The sequence below is a fragment of the Rosa rugosa genome, chromosome 2, assembly GCF_958449725.1.
Source record: "Rosa rugosa chromosome 2, drRosRugo1.1, whole genome shotgun sequence".
Classification (NCBI taxonomy): domain Eukaryota; kingdom Viridiplantae; phylum Streptophyta; class Magnoliopsida; order Rosales; family Rosaceae; genus Rosa; species Rosa rugosa.
Genome location: NC_084821.1, coordinates 19983153 through 20000908, shown reverse-complemented (window position 1 = coordinate 20000908; position 17756 = coordinate 19983153). Strand labels below are relative to the sequence as shown.

Sequence of the window (17756 nt, the reverse complement as noted above, 5' to 3'; positions counted from 1 at the left end):
CATGAATTCTTCCACAAATTTGAATTCATCCAAGTGATTTAGAACCCTAAACTTACAGACTAAATCTTTTTATCACGCACAAAACTAAAGCAATTAACGAAGCACATCAGTAGAAACAAACACATCTAATAATCAGAATATATAGATCTTAATTAATAGAAAATTGAGAGAGAGAGAGAGAGAGAGAGAGAGAGTGTATTATCAGCAAAAACCACATAATCCCAAATTTCCAATCCTTTTCCTCAACTCAATTTCTACCCAACAAATTGGCAAACCATATAAGCAAGTAAATACACAAATTACCATAGTTAACCAATAAATTAGACATAAAAACTCACTTGTAGTCGTCGTTCTTAATGAACTCGATGACGATTTCCTTCTCCGATTGGATCTGAAGCATCTTCATAACGAGGCACATGAACGGTGTGGGTTTTCAATTACCTCCAAATGTCCCGCCGATGTGGTCGAGCTCCATGGCCTTGTCCACCAGAGTCTTCGCCGCAAACGGAAGCACCGATGTGGTCGATCTCGGCTTTAAGTTCCGGTGCGGACCTCGTCAATGTCGGAGGTACGTTCCGGTTCTGGTTCGAGGCGCTGCGGATATTGGGCGCGCGCGCGAGAGAGAGAGAGTAAATTGGGGCTGTAGATTAGGGCTGCAGATCGATGTTAGTGGGAAATAAGGCACAGAAACCAAAAGAAAAAATTGGGGGAAAAAGAATTCTTACTACGGCAAGACGAGATTGCCTAGCAATTGATTAAAAACTTACTACAGTAAACATTTGCCGTTAAGGTTTAATTGCGACGGAACATTTTCCGTAGCAATAGGATGTCAATTGCGACGGAAACTATTGCCGAAGTAAAAAGGTGAAGCAGTTGAGGTTTTTTTTTAATAGTGCATTATGAAATTATCAATTACACAAATTGATATTTATGGCTAAGTATGCAATACTTAAATTTCAATGCTTGGAATATTGTATAAAGGTAAATGTATCAATTGTTATTCCTTTATACTGTTATTCTTTACTAATATCTTTATCTATAATTTGAGCATATGAAATTGGTTCTACTTGAGGTAAGATTTATTATTATAGTTTTATTAGTATTACCCTAACCTTTACGGGAATTGAAATTCATTATGAGTCTCCTTTATGCAAAGCACACATGATTTCACCTATGTGATCGACACACCATATCCAATATACACAGTGCATGTATTTTGTTACACACATGATTGAAGCTTGCAACAATCAGGGTGAGCATTCAAAATTATGCTATATAGGACATATGCGCGTTGTACTCTTTTTCTCCTTCGACCAGGGTTATTTTTGTCGTATTGAATTTTTGTTACCTGGCAAAGTTTTTGACGAGGCAACATTAAGCGCGTTCAACACCATATCATTCAGTGGTGGATATCTAAGGTGGAGTGTTGTAAATATTATATATATGTGGCTGTCCACTGTAAATACTCATTAGTTTTGTCCTTATGATGTAAAAACGACTCCTATATAAAGGAGTCTAATGAGAACGAAACACACATTTTTACCTCCTCATATATTCTGTCTCTCTATTCTATCTCTCTTATTCTCAAGTTTATAACAAGACTAACTATATATTTTTAATGGAGTGAGATATGTAGTAGCACCATGGGCATTGCAGAAACTCAATAACACATCTATTATTTTTATTTTACAGAACAACAATAATATAAACAAGACAACCTTCTACACAAGCCATGAACGATGGATTGATCATTTTTATTTATTAATCAGATAACATAGTAACTATTTTTCATTCATAAAGTTTATGAGACAAACGAGGTTTGATGAGAACTTCAAGTAGAGTAGCCTTAACGTTAGTGATCCCAAGACTCTCAGTCATATCAATTGGTGCATTATCGGGAAGAGTTGAAACTTGGAACGCGTGTAGGAAGCTGGCCAATGTAAATTGCACCATTTGAATGCCGAAAGCTAGTCCAGGGCATGCTCTTCTTCCACTTCCAAATGGAATTAACTCAAAGTGTTGACCCTTAACATCAACATCCTTATGGGTGGTTAGAAATCTCTCTGGCTTGAACCCTAACGGGTCATCCGGCCACATTTTTGGGTCGGTTTGGATCTTCCATAGGTTTGTGATCAACCGTGTACCCTTTGGGACAAAGTAGCCACCTATGGTGCAGTCCTTGTTGAATTCATGTGGTGCTGATAATGGTGCTGCAGGGTATAACCGAAGCGTCACTTTCACTATGGCTTGGATATAGACTAGCTTGCTCATATCCGACTCACTCACAAATCTCTCTCTTCCTATCTCGGTGTCTAGTGATACGCTAAAAACAAGCGCTCAACTTAACCCTGCAAGATGTAGTCGTTAGCAATATAGAGTAAGCAGGGATCGTTCAAGCCGGGGATTGAGGGTAACAAATTATTCACACAAAATAAAAACAAACTAATTTAAACTAACTAAAACAAAAATCAAACAAATAAAATCTGAAACTAAACAAAACAAAAACGTCAAATACTAGAAAAGAGAGAAAAATATGGCAGGAAACAGAAGGGGATAGAAAGGGGCTCTGCAATCCTAAACAAGAACAATATTTTGGGGTTTTTGGTTTTTAACAAAAATAAAAGATAATATAAAAGAAAAACAATTTTGATTTTAGGTTTTTAGAAAATAAGATGGAGAATATGTTAGAGACTCGGAAATCCACCACCAATTACTTTCGAACAATGTTAAGTTAACCTAGTTTCAATTACTAAGGTGTGAACAGAAATCAACCAAGAAACAAGTCGGAGCAGATCATGTCCCTTATTAATGTTTCCCTAAATACTTAGTCTACGTGAACGCACAATAGCTAAGCCTATCAAACATGCAATCAAGGTATAGAACGCTATCCTATCAACAACACATATAGTGTCAACATATTTGAAGCATTAAGATCTCATAGAAACGATTGATTATAGAGTTGCAGTCTAGTGTGGAACGCCTACCTAGCATGCTCTTCCAATTGTTTAAGACATCAGCTTTTGTCCAAAGCCTTGCATACTTGTGGATTAGAAAACAAGACGATTAGGTGAATTATTTTCTAAACCTAGCTCCAATTACATGCATAAATCCTATGTTCGCGACCATAAAACATACACATGCAAAAGTTTTCAATCAATCAGAGATAAACAACCAATCCACACCAAAGATCAAGAAACTAAATTTAAACAAACATATGTTCTACATAATTGGGGCTTCAAACCTTGCCCCTAACAAAAATTAACTAGCCACACATCGTCTTAAATTCAACAAATAAAAGCATGAGTATTGGATTACAAGATGATAAAAACCGTAAAAGGGAGAGTACGAGAGCCACGAATTCACTTTTAGGCAGCCTTAGATGCAGGCAATCCTTCAAGATGGGGCACGGCAGGAGCTTGATGGAGATGGATGGTGATGTGCACGGTTTTCCTTCTTGAAGACTTGGGAATTTTTGAGACTTTGTGTGCTAGGGTTTGGGAGCAGAAGATGGCGTTGTAGGATGATCATTTGCAACGTGTTCTGCTTCTCTATATATATGTGGAGCACCCCCAAGTTTCCTTTTCCAATTCTGCTTTGAAAGCCTCCCCTAGTTGCTTGAGGATTACTCTACTTGGTGCATAATTAAATGATTTTCAAGCCTTAATAATCTTCCCAAAATCTTGAGGAATCATTCTAGGACTCTCCTTCATATTTGCAGCAGCAACAACCTTCCAAAAATGCCCTGGAAATCCGTCCAAAGTAGAATTCTGCCAAACAGTCCTGTTTTGACTAGGATTCGGTTTCTGATTCTGAAGCTTCGTTCTTGGACAAGAAACGACTTCGTCTTGACAAGATTCTGGATGGTTCTTGACTCCCACGTGTTCTATGACATCATATCTTCTATATTGATCAACAACCTTCTGGAAAGACTCCAAGAAAATCGCCGGAAAAGATCTCCCAAAAAGCTTCGTGAAAAGCTGACAGTTTCTGCCTTATCGGGAAGCTTACTTTGCATTTGATTTCCTGCTGCCTCGTTGACGTTTCTGACCAGTTCTTTAGCTCTAGTTCAAGTATAACATCATGTATTTAAGGTTCGCTGGTCCTTTCTGCAAAGGTGTAGCCAGAAGAATGCAAGAATTGCTCCTCAAAACCGTTCCCAGAAAGCTGATTCTGAAACTGCAGTTTTCTGCTTTGCAGCAACTGTTTTGCACAATGATTTCCGTGGACTTCCCTTGTAATTTCTAGCCAAATGGTTGATCAAACTTAGTCCTAATTTCTGCATCAGTACTTCATGATCCATGGCTTCGTTGCTCTCTTTAAGCTCCTATTTCTCTTGAATCAATTCACGAACAACCTAAAAAGAAACAAAGTTAAAACTGACTTTTAAAGGAAATAACTAAGAAAAGTGTAAAGGATTCCACACTATATTTGTCGCATTTATGCTCCTATCATCTAGTTCATCTTGGGCTCTTTTCAACTTGTCACGGTTGTTTAACAGTAATGCTATTGCCCACGTTAAAGTTACCATGGTGGTATCGCTGCCTCCTGCAATCATAGTCTGAGAAAAACACCAAGAGGTTACATAGAAAAGTAGTAATTAAAAATGTTAAAATTTGTGTGCATCTATAGCTATATAGAAGTAAGTACCAAGGTTGTAGCTTTGTTGACGGTATCCGCGTCAAAACCGCCGAGGTCAGCACCCTCAAGCATCGATATCATGGTGTCTATGAAGTCTTGCTCCCCTTTACAATTATGAGTTGCATTGCCTTCTAGTGCTCTCTTTTGCTTATGCTCTTCCACCCATTTTCCAACAATGGCGTCCAGTTTTTTTCCCGTTTTCTTCATGGCTTTCTCATGTCCACCTAAATCCAACCACCGAAGATAAGGAATCACATCGCCCACCAAAAACAACCCAGTAAGGTCAAAGAACTCCTTCACTGTTTTCTGAACTCGACGTGCTTCGTTCTTCTCTTCTTCGTCGATAGCAACAGAGTAACGCTTTCCAGCTACCATCCTGAGAATCACATTTAAAGTGAGGTCCCCGAACCATTATTTTTACTCCACCAACAGTTGGTCACCGTTGAAGCCCTTGTTTACATTTGCTCTATTGCTCCAAGTTTTGTACATTTGTTTCAAAAAGGTGGTCACCTCCGAGACTCGAATGTTTTTTAGCAGCTCGAGCCGGCGGTTGGAGAGCAACTCTAAAGTGGTAATCTTACGCATTTCACGCCAGTATGGTCCGTAGGGTGCGAGCCCAAACATTGCGTAGTTATAGCCGATGTGCTCTGCAACTGCCATTTTTGGGCGGGAGGACAAGCACGTGTCGTTGATCGTAAAGCACTCCTTAGCCATCTCACTACTACTCACCACCAACGATTGATGCACCCCAAGCCGGACGATGAAAAGGGGTCCGTACTTGTTAGCCATGGCTCCCAAGGCTATGTGAAGAGGCTTGGTCGACCGTCCTAACAGGGGAAGGTGACCAAATAGAGGCCATGCACCCTTGGCTTCAGGAGCTGTTTTGCCCTTGGAAGCTCTCCAACTCCTTGAGATTAAACAATAGGAAACGGTTATTATTGCAAGCAATCCAACTGTGATGAGGCTCGTGAGATAGGGAATGAGAAAATCCATTGCAAGCTAGCTTAGGCGGAAAGATATGGGCAGCTTTGGTTTTGTGACTTGACTTTGCTCCTTCACGAACCCATATTTATAGCACTAGTAAGATATATAATTAAGCACCGAGGAGAGTACTTTTCAGCTTATAATTTGATTTACACATTTAATATGATTGTTTTTTAGTCAAGTCAAGATCCCTATTTACAAAATGAGACACACTCATGTCACAAGACAAAACAACCTTCTCTTTGATTCACACTCACTTCAAAAATCATGCAAGATATATAATTAAGCACCGAGGAGAGTACTTTTCAGCTTATAGTTTGATTTACACATTTAATATGATTTTTTTTAGTCAAGTCAAGATCCCTATTTACAAAATGAGACGCACTCATGTCACAAGACAAAACAACCTTCTCTTTGATTCACATTCACTTCAAAAATCATGCATTTGAGTCAAGGTTTTAAATTTCGGTTTCGGATTTTGATTTCGATACTTCAAATTTAAGGAAATTTCGGAAATTTTTTTGATTTTGGTGGAAATTTCGGTTAAAAATAAAGAAATCATATTAATTGCATTTATAAATGATATTTTTGAATGAAACTTTCATGTAGACTAAACTAACCTATAATAAACCTATTTACAATGTAGCCTCTCTAAAATTATACATTTATAATAAAATTGTGATATTTAATACGTACGAGTAATTAACTAGTACTTTAGTAGATTGCTAAACTAGTGTTTTTATCTATATGTAATTATAATTGTGCTGTATATTGATAATGTGAATGTGATTTACTTTTTTTTTTATATATATTTTTTTATGGCTGGAACCCAATTGAATTGTCATTGTTCCACAATATATAGATCACTCAACCTTGACTAACTCAAACCTGACTAAATGGCGTACAAGTTGAATTGTCATTGTTCCACAATATTTAGATCACTCAACCTTGACTAAATGGCGTACAAGTTGAATTGTCATTGTTCCACAATATTTAGATCACTTAACATTGACTAAATGGCGTACAAGTTGAATTGTCATTGTTCGACACTAAATGGTGAACAAATTGAATTGTCATTGTTCCACACTAAATGGTGAACAAATTGAATTGTCATTGTTCCACACTAAATGGTGAACAAGTTGAATTTGGACAATGCATATAAAAGCATCGTTTGAATAATACTAGTCTTACCCAAGATTTCAAATTTCGGTTTCGATTTCGATTTCAGTACTTCAAATTTAAGGAAATTTCGGAGGAAGTTTTGATTTCTGTTAAAAATAAAGAAATCATATTAATTAATTGCATTTATAAAATGATATTATTTTTACATAGACTAAACTAATTTATAATAAACCTATTTACAATGTACCCTCTCTAAAATTATACATTTATAATAGAATTGTACTGACAACATTTTAAAAAATATTATTTACCAAACACGAAATTGTTTTAATTCATAGCTGATTATTCTCACAACACAGCAGCAGCAGTTTTTTTTTTTTTTAGTCATAGCAATCCCAAACTAGCCCTAAATGGCGTACAAGTTGAATTGTCACTGTTCCACAATATATAGATCACTCAACCTTGGCTAAATGGCGTACAAGTTGAATTGTCAATGACGTACAAGTTGAATTATCACTGTTCCACAATATATAGGTCACTCAAACTTGGCTAAATGGCGTACAAGTTGAATTGTCATTGTTCCACACTAAATGACGTACAAGTTGAATTCGGACAATGCATATAAAAGCACCATTTGAATACTACTAGTCCTACATTTTGAGTTGGCTCGATGCATTTACTTATGGCACATAACCTCTCACTTGGCCATAGATGATAAAAGACGGTTTAGTTTGTCATCTTGTATTACCAACATAAAGTTCTATTGGGGGGTAGGTCTCGTTAAGTTCTGGTCACTCAACTTTTACATGTTCGACATATTGGTCACTCAAATGTGTTTCCTTATAATCGATTTTCAACTTATATAGTTCTCTTTTTTTTTTTTTTTAGTTTTTATTGAATAGCTTATTGAAATGAAAAATGTGTTTTGATGATTTAGAACGGGCTTCTATGTCTTTATATATATATATATATATATATACACACACTATTATTAATATAAGAAGGTTTGTTAACCAAAATAGACAAAATGTACGAGAATGACCATGAAATATTAAAATACTTTATTACTCATAAAATGGATAGGACTAATATAATTAAATTACAAAATAAACAGAAAATAGAAAAAATAAAAAAATGGTGAAAGTGAGAAACAGATAAAGTACGTGGACAAAACTACCGACTACTTATATATATAAAAATAAAAAATAAAAAATTTCAACTTCCTATTTAAATAAAATATATCAATTTTCACACAAAAAGTGTGTAGGACGAAGCTTATCTAATGTTATTATTTAAGAGAAGAGAACTTTGAAAACTATTCTGGAACCCATATTCTTTCTCACCCCCCTTTTCTCCCGCATAATTGTCTCACCACCTGCAAAGAAACAAAGAAAATTTATGTATATATATTCTGCCTCAGGCTGCTAGTTGTCCTCGAGTCAAATAATGACCTCTACTTATAAACGAGAGATCTATATCGCTAAACAAAATTGTCATAGCCATCTGAATAGCTATCTAAATGAGAAATTTACCTCCATTTTCATTTATCTATATTTGGATAGACCAAAGAAAATTCTGCGAGTGAGGTGGTTTGATTTCAGTCTAGTGGCAGTGTACCTGTCATTAGTGACTGCAATTTCCATTCTCGTGCCCTAGATAGATGGTAATAATTACTGACTACAATTTTCATATCTTCATGATAAACAATGTCTAGTTATTTGTCGGCTAGTATTGCCAACAGGCAACATAGGGTACTAGCTATAATGGACAGTCCATCGTATGGTGCATACATGCGATGGAAAATTTCAAAACTTGTGCACAATTTAGTCAAGTTCTGTCACTGTTCCTGATTGATTTGAAGATATATCTCAATGCAGCTTCATTCTAGTCGATTAAAGATATATCTCAAAGCTAACTAATCCCTTTTTATAGTCTTCAATGAACTTTGTTTCATCAAATGTGTTTCCTTATAATCGATTTTCAACTTATATAGTTTTTTTTTTTTTAGTTTTTATTGAATAGCTTATTCAAATAAAAAAAAATGTCTTTTGATGACTATAATTATATATATATAAAAGTAAAATGAGAATGGTACTGTTCAATGAACAGTAATACAGTGCCGTGACTCTTTTGCCCTTCCATTCTCTGCCTTTTTACTTGAGTACCTCAGACAGGTGTTCGTCTCCTGTGGGACTCCGCGTGGCTCTGTTTCTTTGCTGCACGAACAGAGAGCATAGAGAGTTCAAGAACGATCGAGAGAGAGAGAGAGGTGATATTCAGAGGCTTTGCGTCTTTGTTCCAGAGAAGTACAGAGAGGTGAAGAACAACAATAGGGAGAGAAGACCCATTTCAATTCGATCCGTTTCGACTTCCGCTAAGCTACGCTCTCTTTGGTTATGTTTTCAGGTATTTTGACCCATTTCAATTCGATCACTTTCGGTGTTTTTTTTTTCATGTCGTCAGGTTTTTTGATTGATTTTCCGGTTTTGAGCCTTCATGCAGCTGTAATGTTTTGTTGCAGTTTTTTTGTTTTTGTTCAGTCTCGGTTGAATCAGACTTCAAACTTAATTTGTCGTTATAATGTTGAAACCAGCTGTAATGGATTTTGGTATGAGGAAGAGCGTAATGGATTCAGTACCTGCATGTTTTGCCTTTCGTGAATTCTTATATACTCAATTGTGTTATCCTGTTTTTAGAAATAATGAAAATTGTAATGCAGATGGTGATGGGAGTCTGAATGAAAGTGATCAGAAAAGGCTACGTCCTCCAGGTCGTTCCAAAACATTCAATCTTGAAACTAGCTGTGTTGCAAAAATTCCCATGAATTGAGCATTTCCTTTTTTTCATATTTCTGATATTTTCAGCACCTTTCTTATTTGTAGTCCTATTTAGAGTGAGAAGCCACTAGCAATCTACTCCAGAAGCAAGGTAACTCTCTTTGATACCTGCTCATACCTATTTGATGGCGTATCCTCCAGAAGCAACGTAATTCTCTTTCCCTATTGGTGACCACTTTTTCCTTATGTTGTCAGAAATGTTCAAGATTTGAATGTTCAAGCTTTGTGAACCTTTTTTAGGTTATGATGGCTGCTTTGGTATAGACTAGGGTTTGAAGATTTCCCAGGGTTATTTCTTTTTTAAGTTAATGATGCTTCTTTAATGTGATTGCAGCTTATCAATACAAGCATAAGCTAAAACTTTGCAGAACCCTTTAAATGGCTTTCGTGTTGTTTTGGAAGTTTATGGAAGTTTTAATTGGTTCTTTCAATTGGTTATGCTTAATTGACCCAACTATTTGTCATTCTTCATTTTGTAGTCAGTTTCATTTAGTGGACCTATTGCAATGGAAGTATTTAACTTGCATATATGCTTCTGCACATGTTATGTTACACTTCTTAATTAGATCCTTTTTCATTTTCCAGTCATGCATCAAAGTTGCAATGGACTTTGTCTCACCTGAAAATATCGGAGAGTGCTTTCACTTGACAGAAGCATTCCGCACACTTCCGGAAAATCATAGGGCTAAAGCGGACAAATTGGAGGTATATCTTCTTTCACATTATAAGAGACTGTCAATGTGGTAATCAGCATGTTGTTTTTCTTTTTGATACTGTTGTTTTGTTGTAAAGCCTATTTAAACATGCTATCTGCATTCTGAGTCCAATACTTTTCTGTTCCGTTTAATTTCCTCTCTAAATGAAATCACAGGAACTGGGGAGTTTGGTTTCTCTGAAATGGCATTGGCTGAATCATACGCTGAACAAATGGATTTACCAGAGTTAGGTTATGAATATCGAGCCATCGTTGGGATACCTTCAGAGCAGTTTAAACATCTTATCATACATCTGCACTACTTTCAGGATCTGGTACTTACATCTGCACTACATTCAATTTGGAGTTTATAATATTTCCAGGTAAGTTTTTCTAAGTAAAGAGACCAAAGGTTAAAACACTATTGCAGATGATGCTTTACACTTGATCTCTGAACTTTAGGTAAGTTCAATGTTGACAAGCTATTAACTGATGCAATTTTATTTGTATATCTTTTCACACTTTCCTCTTTATTAGTAGCACAGGGGAAAACTGTGAATTTTTCAAAATTTTGTAACATTGTTAAAACACAATTGCATCCTTTCAAAAAAAAAAAAAAAAAAAAAAAAAAAGCCACTCACACACAATTGCATATGATGGTTTACACTTGATATCTCAACTTGAGGTAAGTTCAATGCTGACAAGCGTTTAACAGGTGCAATTTTCTGTATATATCTATTCATAACTTTGCTCTTTGTGGTTTGAGTACTGTATGTCTCTATGCTGGAAATATAAAAGCAGAGGCAAGGGTTTTTGGGGGGTCAGGGTTGAGCTTATATCTACCCCAGTTTCTTAGCTGTGTTGCTTCACAGGTTTGTCCCACATTTTTCATTCTTTGGTTTTTCCCTTAAAATGTCAATGATCATACAAGTCTTCCCTCCAGACAAAATTGTTGTGAGATTTTCAGGTTAGATTTCAGGATGTGAACTTTTGCCATGTCTGTTTTGAGGAGAACATGTTCATTTTCATTGTATTACTATCATTTATGGTAGTAAGAAGAAAAACAGAATATGGGTTACTGTAGTTATGAACAGTAACTCCCTTAGGAACAGAGTGTTTCTAATTTCCAAACCGGTAAGAATAGCTTATGAACAATACTCCGCTTCGGAATAGTGTGCTTCTAATTCTAGACTTCTACTCTGACCTCTATTTTTCTTCTTACAGTTTTTAAGAAAAGTAGAAAGAAAGTTACTTCGAGTCTAACCTCCAAACCTGAGTGAGCATGTTACAATCAATGAATCCACAGATCTTTTATTCGATAGTAAAGAGATCCAAACCTGTTTGTTGCAATATAAGGTCTATAGTTTTAGTGAGGATATGATTATGTAAAGCTTTATCCTTTTTTATTTTTTGGTAGGTTTTGGGATTTGGTTTGTTCATACCTAAGAAGATAAACAAACTGTAATGAACTACTTCTAGATTGTTTGTATAATTCCTTTTTTTTTTTTTTTTTGTTGACACATTTCTTGCATCTTCTGCTGGGATTCTGTATTTACAGTCCATGGATCGGCAGATGAGTCCGCTTTAGTTGAAGATGCATTTCAGTCTGCCAGTGAATTAGATCAGTGCTAAACCCCCATTGTAGAAACCTGATACTAGCTTGGTTAAAATACCATTCTTTCTCTTTACGAGCTTCATTAAAATAACAGTTGTTGTAACGTGTAAAATTATAATTGTATTATATTATGTAGATCATGATTTGAGGGGGGGGGGGGAAAAAAATTAAACCCGCAGCATCGCGCGGGAGAAGTAGGGGGGGGGGGGGAAATTAAACCCGCAGCATCGCGCGGGAGAAGTAGCTAGTATATATAGAGGAAGGATCTAGAACGGGCTTCTATGTCTCTACTCACACACACACAATATTATTAATATAAGAAGGTTTGTTAGCTAAAATAGACAAAATGTACCTGAATGACCATGAAATATTAAAAAACTTTATTACTCATAAAATGGATAGGACTAATATAATCAAATTATAAAATAAACAGAAAATAGAAAAAATAAAAAATTGGTGAAAGTGAGAAATAGATAAGTATGTGGAAAAAACTACGGACTACTCATATCTATAAAAAAATAAAAATAAAACTTTCAACTTCCCTTTTAAATAAAATATATCTATTTTCACACAAATAGTGTGCAAGGCAGGGCCTATCTAATGCTATTATTTAAGAGATGAGAAATTTGGAAACTATTCCAGAACCCATATTCTTTCTCACCCCATTTTTTTCCCGTATAATTGTCTCGCCACGTGCAAAGAAACAAAGAAAATTTATGATGCATGCTATATAATTTTGCCTCAGGCTGCTAGTTGTCCTTGAGTCAAATAATGACCTCTACTTATAAATGAGAGATCTATATAGTTAGAGCAAGTCCACCGGTCTTGCTTTGCCCGGGCTCCAGCAAGGAAAATTGATATGGTGACCGGCCACAAGGAATTTTGGCCTTCCACCGGTGAAAGCTTGCCCAGCCAATTGTTGGCTTTTCTTGATTGAGGCAAAAAAAAAAGGCAACAGCTTGACTAAAAGCTTGACCTAGCATGCCCGGCTGCCACCTCAGGAAAGCATGCAAGTTGGCTGACGTCAGCGACAGAAAAGCAAAGAGAGACGCGGAGGGCTTTGCGCGTGGAGGAGACGCACGAATGAGAGAGCAGCAGCCGCATTTGCTCACCGGCTGTGTTGGAAAGTTTGTTGCCTAGCGGCTGTGTTGGAAGCTGCAGAGAGGACGCGTGGAAGAAGCCGTGGGGTGAACAGTAACGATGAAAGCAACGGTCAATTAATCCCAGCCCTTAGTTTCAATTAAGAAGAGAATCCCAATTAAACAGTGAAAATGATGAACAGTCTTGACCGGTTAAGAAAAAAAAAAAAGGTGGAAACCCATGTCTAGTTGCAGTGAATAGTAACTTAACTGGTCGGATTCTTGACTTCTCGACTTTGCCCTTTCTTGACTACGGGTGGACTTGCTCTTATAGCCATCTGAATAGTATCTAAATGAGAAATGTACCTCCATTTTCATTTATCTACTATGTTTGGATAGACCAAAGAAAATTATGTGAGTGAGGTGGTTTGATTTCAGTCTAGTGGCGGTGTACCTGTCACTAGTGACTGCAATTTCCATTTTCGTGCTAGACCTAGATAGATGGTAATAATTACTGATTACAAGTTTCATATCTTCATGATAAACAATGTCTAGTTATAGATCAGCTAGTATTGCCAACGGGCAACAGAGAGTACTAGCTATAGTGGACAAACAGTCCATCGTATAGTGCATACATGCAATGGCAAATTTCAAAACTTGTACACAATTTAGTCAAGGTCTGTCACTGTTACTTATCGATTTGAAGATATATCTAAATGCAGCTTAATCCAATAGAACTTTAATAATCATATGGCTGGGTTGCTGGCTCGATCCGATCTAAACTTTCAGGATTCAGACCACCACAAAAAAGCCTCTCAACAATGTTGGTAACTTGGTTTGGCAGCCTCTGTCATAGGCTCTGCAATTGTAGCAACAGTATGACATAGTAACTCTGTCCATAGATTGTTCTAATAATTAGAACGGCGTTTAATCTTAATCTCTTTTCTAATCTTTGTGTGTTACAACAAGAGGTTGATCTGGGAGAAGTGTGGTAGGAGGAATATCAATATTAGTCTTTTGGTAGGGTGCAGTACTCCCGTGATGAAATAGACGACCTGAACAGGATAGAGGTTTCGAATAGAGTTACCAATCAATTTTAGGTGCTATTTCAACCAATCAATTAGCTTGAGGTGCGAAAATTACCTGCAAGGCGCACATCAAGATGTCTCCCTTGACCATTGTTAGTGAACACGTACAAAGACACGAGTTAGAAACATTAAAGCAAGTTCACCCGTTGGGTCACCGGGTCACCTACTATTCACTGCTTTTTAGTGTATATTTTCATTCTCTGGGTCACGAAATACACTGTGCTCGTGACCCAGAGGGTGAAATTAACAATAAAAAATAGTGAATAGTGGGTGACCTGGTGACCCAACGGGTGAACTTGCTCTTAGGGCTTCACAGACAGATCACATACACCCTTGACTACAAATTTGGTAAAATCCATTTGTCCATAGTCCATACAATCAGATACATTGGGTAGTTGGGTTTAAAGTTTTCAAACACTAGAACATTGCTTTGTTCTGAAATGGAGAGGGGAACTCAAAGTACGGAGCTAGAGAGGAATCGCAAAGGGGATGTTTCCCCTTTTGTCCATTCAACTGAAAGAATGAAAAGAAAGAAGAAACCTATTTGCTTAACTACCCAGCAAGCCATATCATAGCCTTAACAGTTCTGCAATTTATTTACCAATTATTCATGTACAACTTGGAAACAAAGAGAGAAGGAAAATGTCCTGATTGCTAACTTACCATGGAGATCCTTGTGTAGATCGAAGATGATGTATCAGATGTTCATCTAACAACTCTTTTAACACGCATGAAGTAGATGTAAACAAGTATAACTACGATAGTCAGAAGCAGCAGCAACTCCACTAACGATGGCTGCAACTTTGTATTTTGGTTTCTTATCACCAGCTTCTTGCACAGGTGGGAATGTTGGAAATTGGAACACTGTTGTCCCCATCAACTATGTTTGCTACCCTTCTGTTTCTTGGTTTATGGAGCTTCTTTTGTACATCAATTGAAGACTGCGTGACGTAAAGTTTTGGAGCAAACAGTGCTAAGTTGAATCTGTTAGGCCGCAGGGAACTTGAGAATGTTGCAACAAAATATACAGACAATCATGTAACATCATAAACACATTCAAACATGTCATTTACATTTCAATGAGCATACACCAGAACATATCAGATACACATTGATATAAGCATGATAAAGAGACTTGGAAGACCAACCTTTCTCAGTTGTTTCGAGAGCCATCTGGAAATGAGCAGAGTGTAGCTGGAAATGATGGCAGAAGCTGGAATGAGGAACTCAATAAAAGCCTTTTGTGAAGCACTCAATATGATTCCAGGAACTCAATAAAAGCCTTTTGTGAAGCACTCAATATGTGGAAAGCTAGATGGTGTTGCTGCTGTATTTTCAGCGTGTATTGAGTGAACACACGAACTCCTATTTATACAGAGAAGCGGATCACTCTAAGCTCAGTCTCATCAAAGGCTTAGAGTTTCAATCCAACTCTACTACATGTACTTATCTTCATTTATCTTGTTATACAAGATAAATGCATAAGCCTCTTGTATTTATCTATTAGATAGATATCACCAAGTTTAAATTTATTATTTATCTCATGTTATTTATCCTGCTTTTAAATAACAGTTGTTATGCTTTGTTCTCAATCCACTCTAACATTCTCCCACTTGGACTGGGAATAGTTTCTATAACAAGAAGTCATAATGTCTCAGGTATAATAATATTTTATATTTATTAGATGTTAGGCGGTAGAATTAAAACAAAACACCACAGAACCCTCTTCTACTTTTTATCTCTCTCTCTTTCTTTTCTAGCCGTCTTCTTCGACTCATCAGTTCATCCTCATCGGAGAACCATCTTTTTAATTTCTTCAGTTCTTTTCTCTTCCTCCTCTTTCATCAACTAGGCCTTTCTTCCTCCTCCTCTTCCATCAAGTGCTTTCATCGCCCTCATTTTTCTTGTCTTTCATTCATCTTCTTCCATTTTCTGCAGTTATCCATTATCTCATTCATCTGTATCATCAAATCCACATCATTAGATCTACATAACCTCCTTCATCACATCTGCATTCGACTCAAATCAGGCTATTTTCTCTGAATTCTCGCTGACATCGTTAAACCGAAACTCCAGCCGAAGCAAGCCGAAATCTCGGTATACCGATCTCTCAGTAACCGAAGGTGGCGGTACGGCTGCGGTTTCAGATTTTGAAAAACCGACCAACGTCGGTCGGTAGCTGGTTGAAGGATTTGTTGGTCGGTTTTCAACCGAATCCAGCACAAGCTATTTGGTTTTGCGATTTTGCCAACTGTGGGTCGTATAATATATATGATGAATTCCAGCGCTTTGAAGCATTGGTGAAATGGATTAGGGGTTTGACCGGCAACCTCTCCTGAATTTTTACTATCACATGTTTGGGTAAGTAACCTACCATTTTCAATTGATTAAATTAATTATTTTAGCTATTTTTAATTGAGCTTTTTACCAATAACTACAAATAATCACATATATTTACCAAGAGCAGGCTCCGTGTTCCGGAAGCCCGTGCGGCCAAAAATACTAGCGGGCTGTTAGCCCTTTGATGAGAGAAAGAGTACTCAAAGTTTAAAGAAATTACAGAACATGCCATTAACACCAATATTAGCCATTTCTCCCAAAATCAAAATCCTCTTTAGATCTGAGAAGCTCACTGACGAAGCTAGGCGGTGAAGTGCCCCGAGAAGTGACACAGCAAAGCTAGGAGGAGAAGCGAGGCGGCGAAGCAAGATAGTGAATCTAGGCGCACTACAACAGAAAGGCTTTTTAGCGACTAAGTTTTTTGCGAGGAATTTATTTTCCTCTGTAAATGTCACTTTTTACGAGGAATATTTCGATTCCTCACTAAATGTCATTTGGTTTTCTGCGAGAAACATATTTTCCTCACTATACACCACTTTCTACGATGAATATTTTAGTTCATCACTAAAGGTGACCATAATTTGGTCGTCTAAATCATCATGTTATTAGCGAGGAAATATGAAACTTGGGTGAGGAATGTTTTCATCGCGAAAACAATATTCAACGAGGAAATAACGATTTCGTCGTTATTACTTTGGCGGAAAATTATGTAAAACCCGCCAAATTCAATGGTGACAAAACTATGGTTTCCTCGCTAAAAGTACGTGTTTTACGAGGAATTATTTCCTCGTCAAAAGAAGCAATTATGGAGGAAATAACGATTTCGTTGTTATTACTTTGACGGAAAATTATGTAAAACCCGCCAAATTCAATGGTGACAAGACTATGGTTTCCTCGTTAAAAGTACGTGTTTTATGAGGAACTATTTCCTCGTCAAAAGAAACAATTAGAGAGGAAATAACGATTTCATCGTTATTTGTTTGACGAAAAATTATATAAAACCCGCCAAATTCAAGGGTGACAAAAGTATGGTTTCCTCGCTAAAAGTCCGTCTTTTACGAGGAACTATTTCCTCGTCAAAAGAAGCAATTAGGGAGGAAATAATGATTTCGTCGTTATTTGTTTGGCAGAAAATTATGTAAAACCCACCAAATTCAAGGGCGACAAAAGTATGGTTTCCTCGCTAAAACTCCATATTTTACGAGGAACTATTTCCTAGTCAAAAGAAGCAATTAGGGAGGAAATAATGATTTCGTCGTTATTTGTTTGGCGGAAAATTATGTAAAACCCTCCAAATTCAAGGGCGACAAAAGTATGGTTTCCTCGCTAAAAATCCATCTTTTACGAGGAACTATTTCC

The 17756-nt window shown here is 36.8% G+C and overlaps 1 protein-coding gene, 1 long non-coding RNA gene and 2 other non-coding genes across 4 annotated transcripts; 3 read left to right on the top strand and 1 right to left on the bottom strand.

Moving 5' to 3' along the window:
* Positions 1–1767: 1767 nt before the first annotated feature.
* On the bottom strand, positions 1768–5677 carry LOC133730518 (cytochrome P450 CYP82D47-like). Its single transcript, XM_062158096.1, is given in 4 exon segments — positions 1768–2323; positions 3729–3742; positions 4406–4558; positions 4648–5677. Coding segments are annotated over 4 exon segments (1686 nt in total). The 5' UTR covers positions 5632–5677; the 3' UTR covers positions 1768–1788.
* A 3161-nt stretch (positions 5678–8838) lies between these two features.
* LOC133733896 (uncharacterized) lies at positions 8839–11612 on the top strand. Its single transcript, XR_009857966.1, has 6 exons — positions 8839–9150; positions 9464–9514; positions 9627–9729; positions 10167–10286; positions 10453–11409; positions 11500–11612. It is a non-coding gene; the product is annotated as an uncharacterized LOC133733896 (long non-coding RNA).
* LOC133734931 (small nucleolar RNA snoR101) lies at positions 10711–10772 on the top strand. Its single transcript, XR_009858677.1, has one exon. It is a non-coding gene; the product is annotated as a small nucleolar RNA snoR101 (small nucleolar RNA).
* LOC133734936 (small nucleolar RNA snoR101) lies at positions 10934–10995 on the top strand. Its single transcript, XR_009858681.1, has one exon. It is a non-coding gene; the product is annotated as a small nucleolar RNA snoR101 (small nucleolar RNA).
* Positions 11613–17756: the final 6144 nt, after the last annotated feature.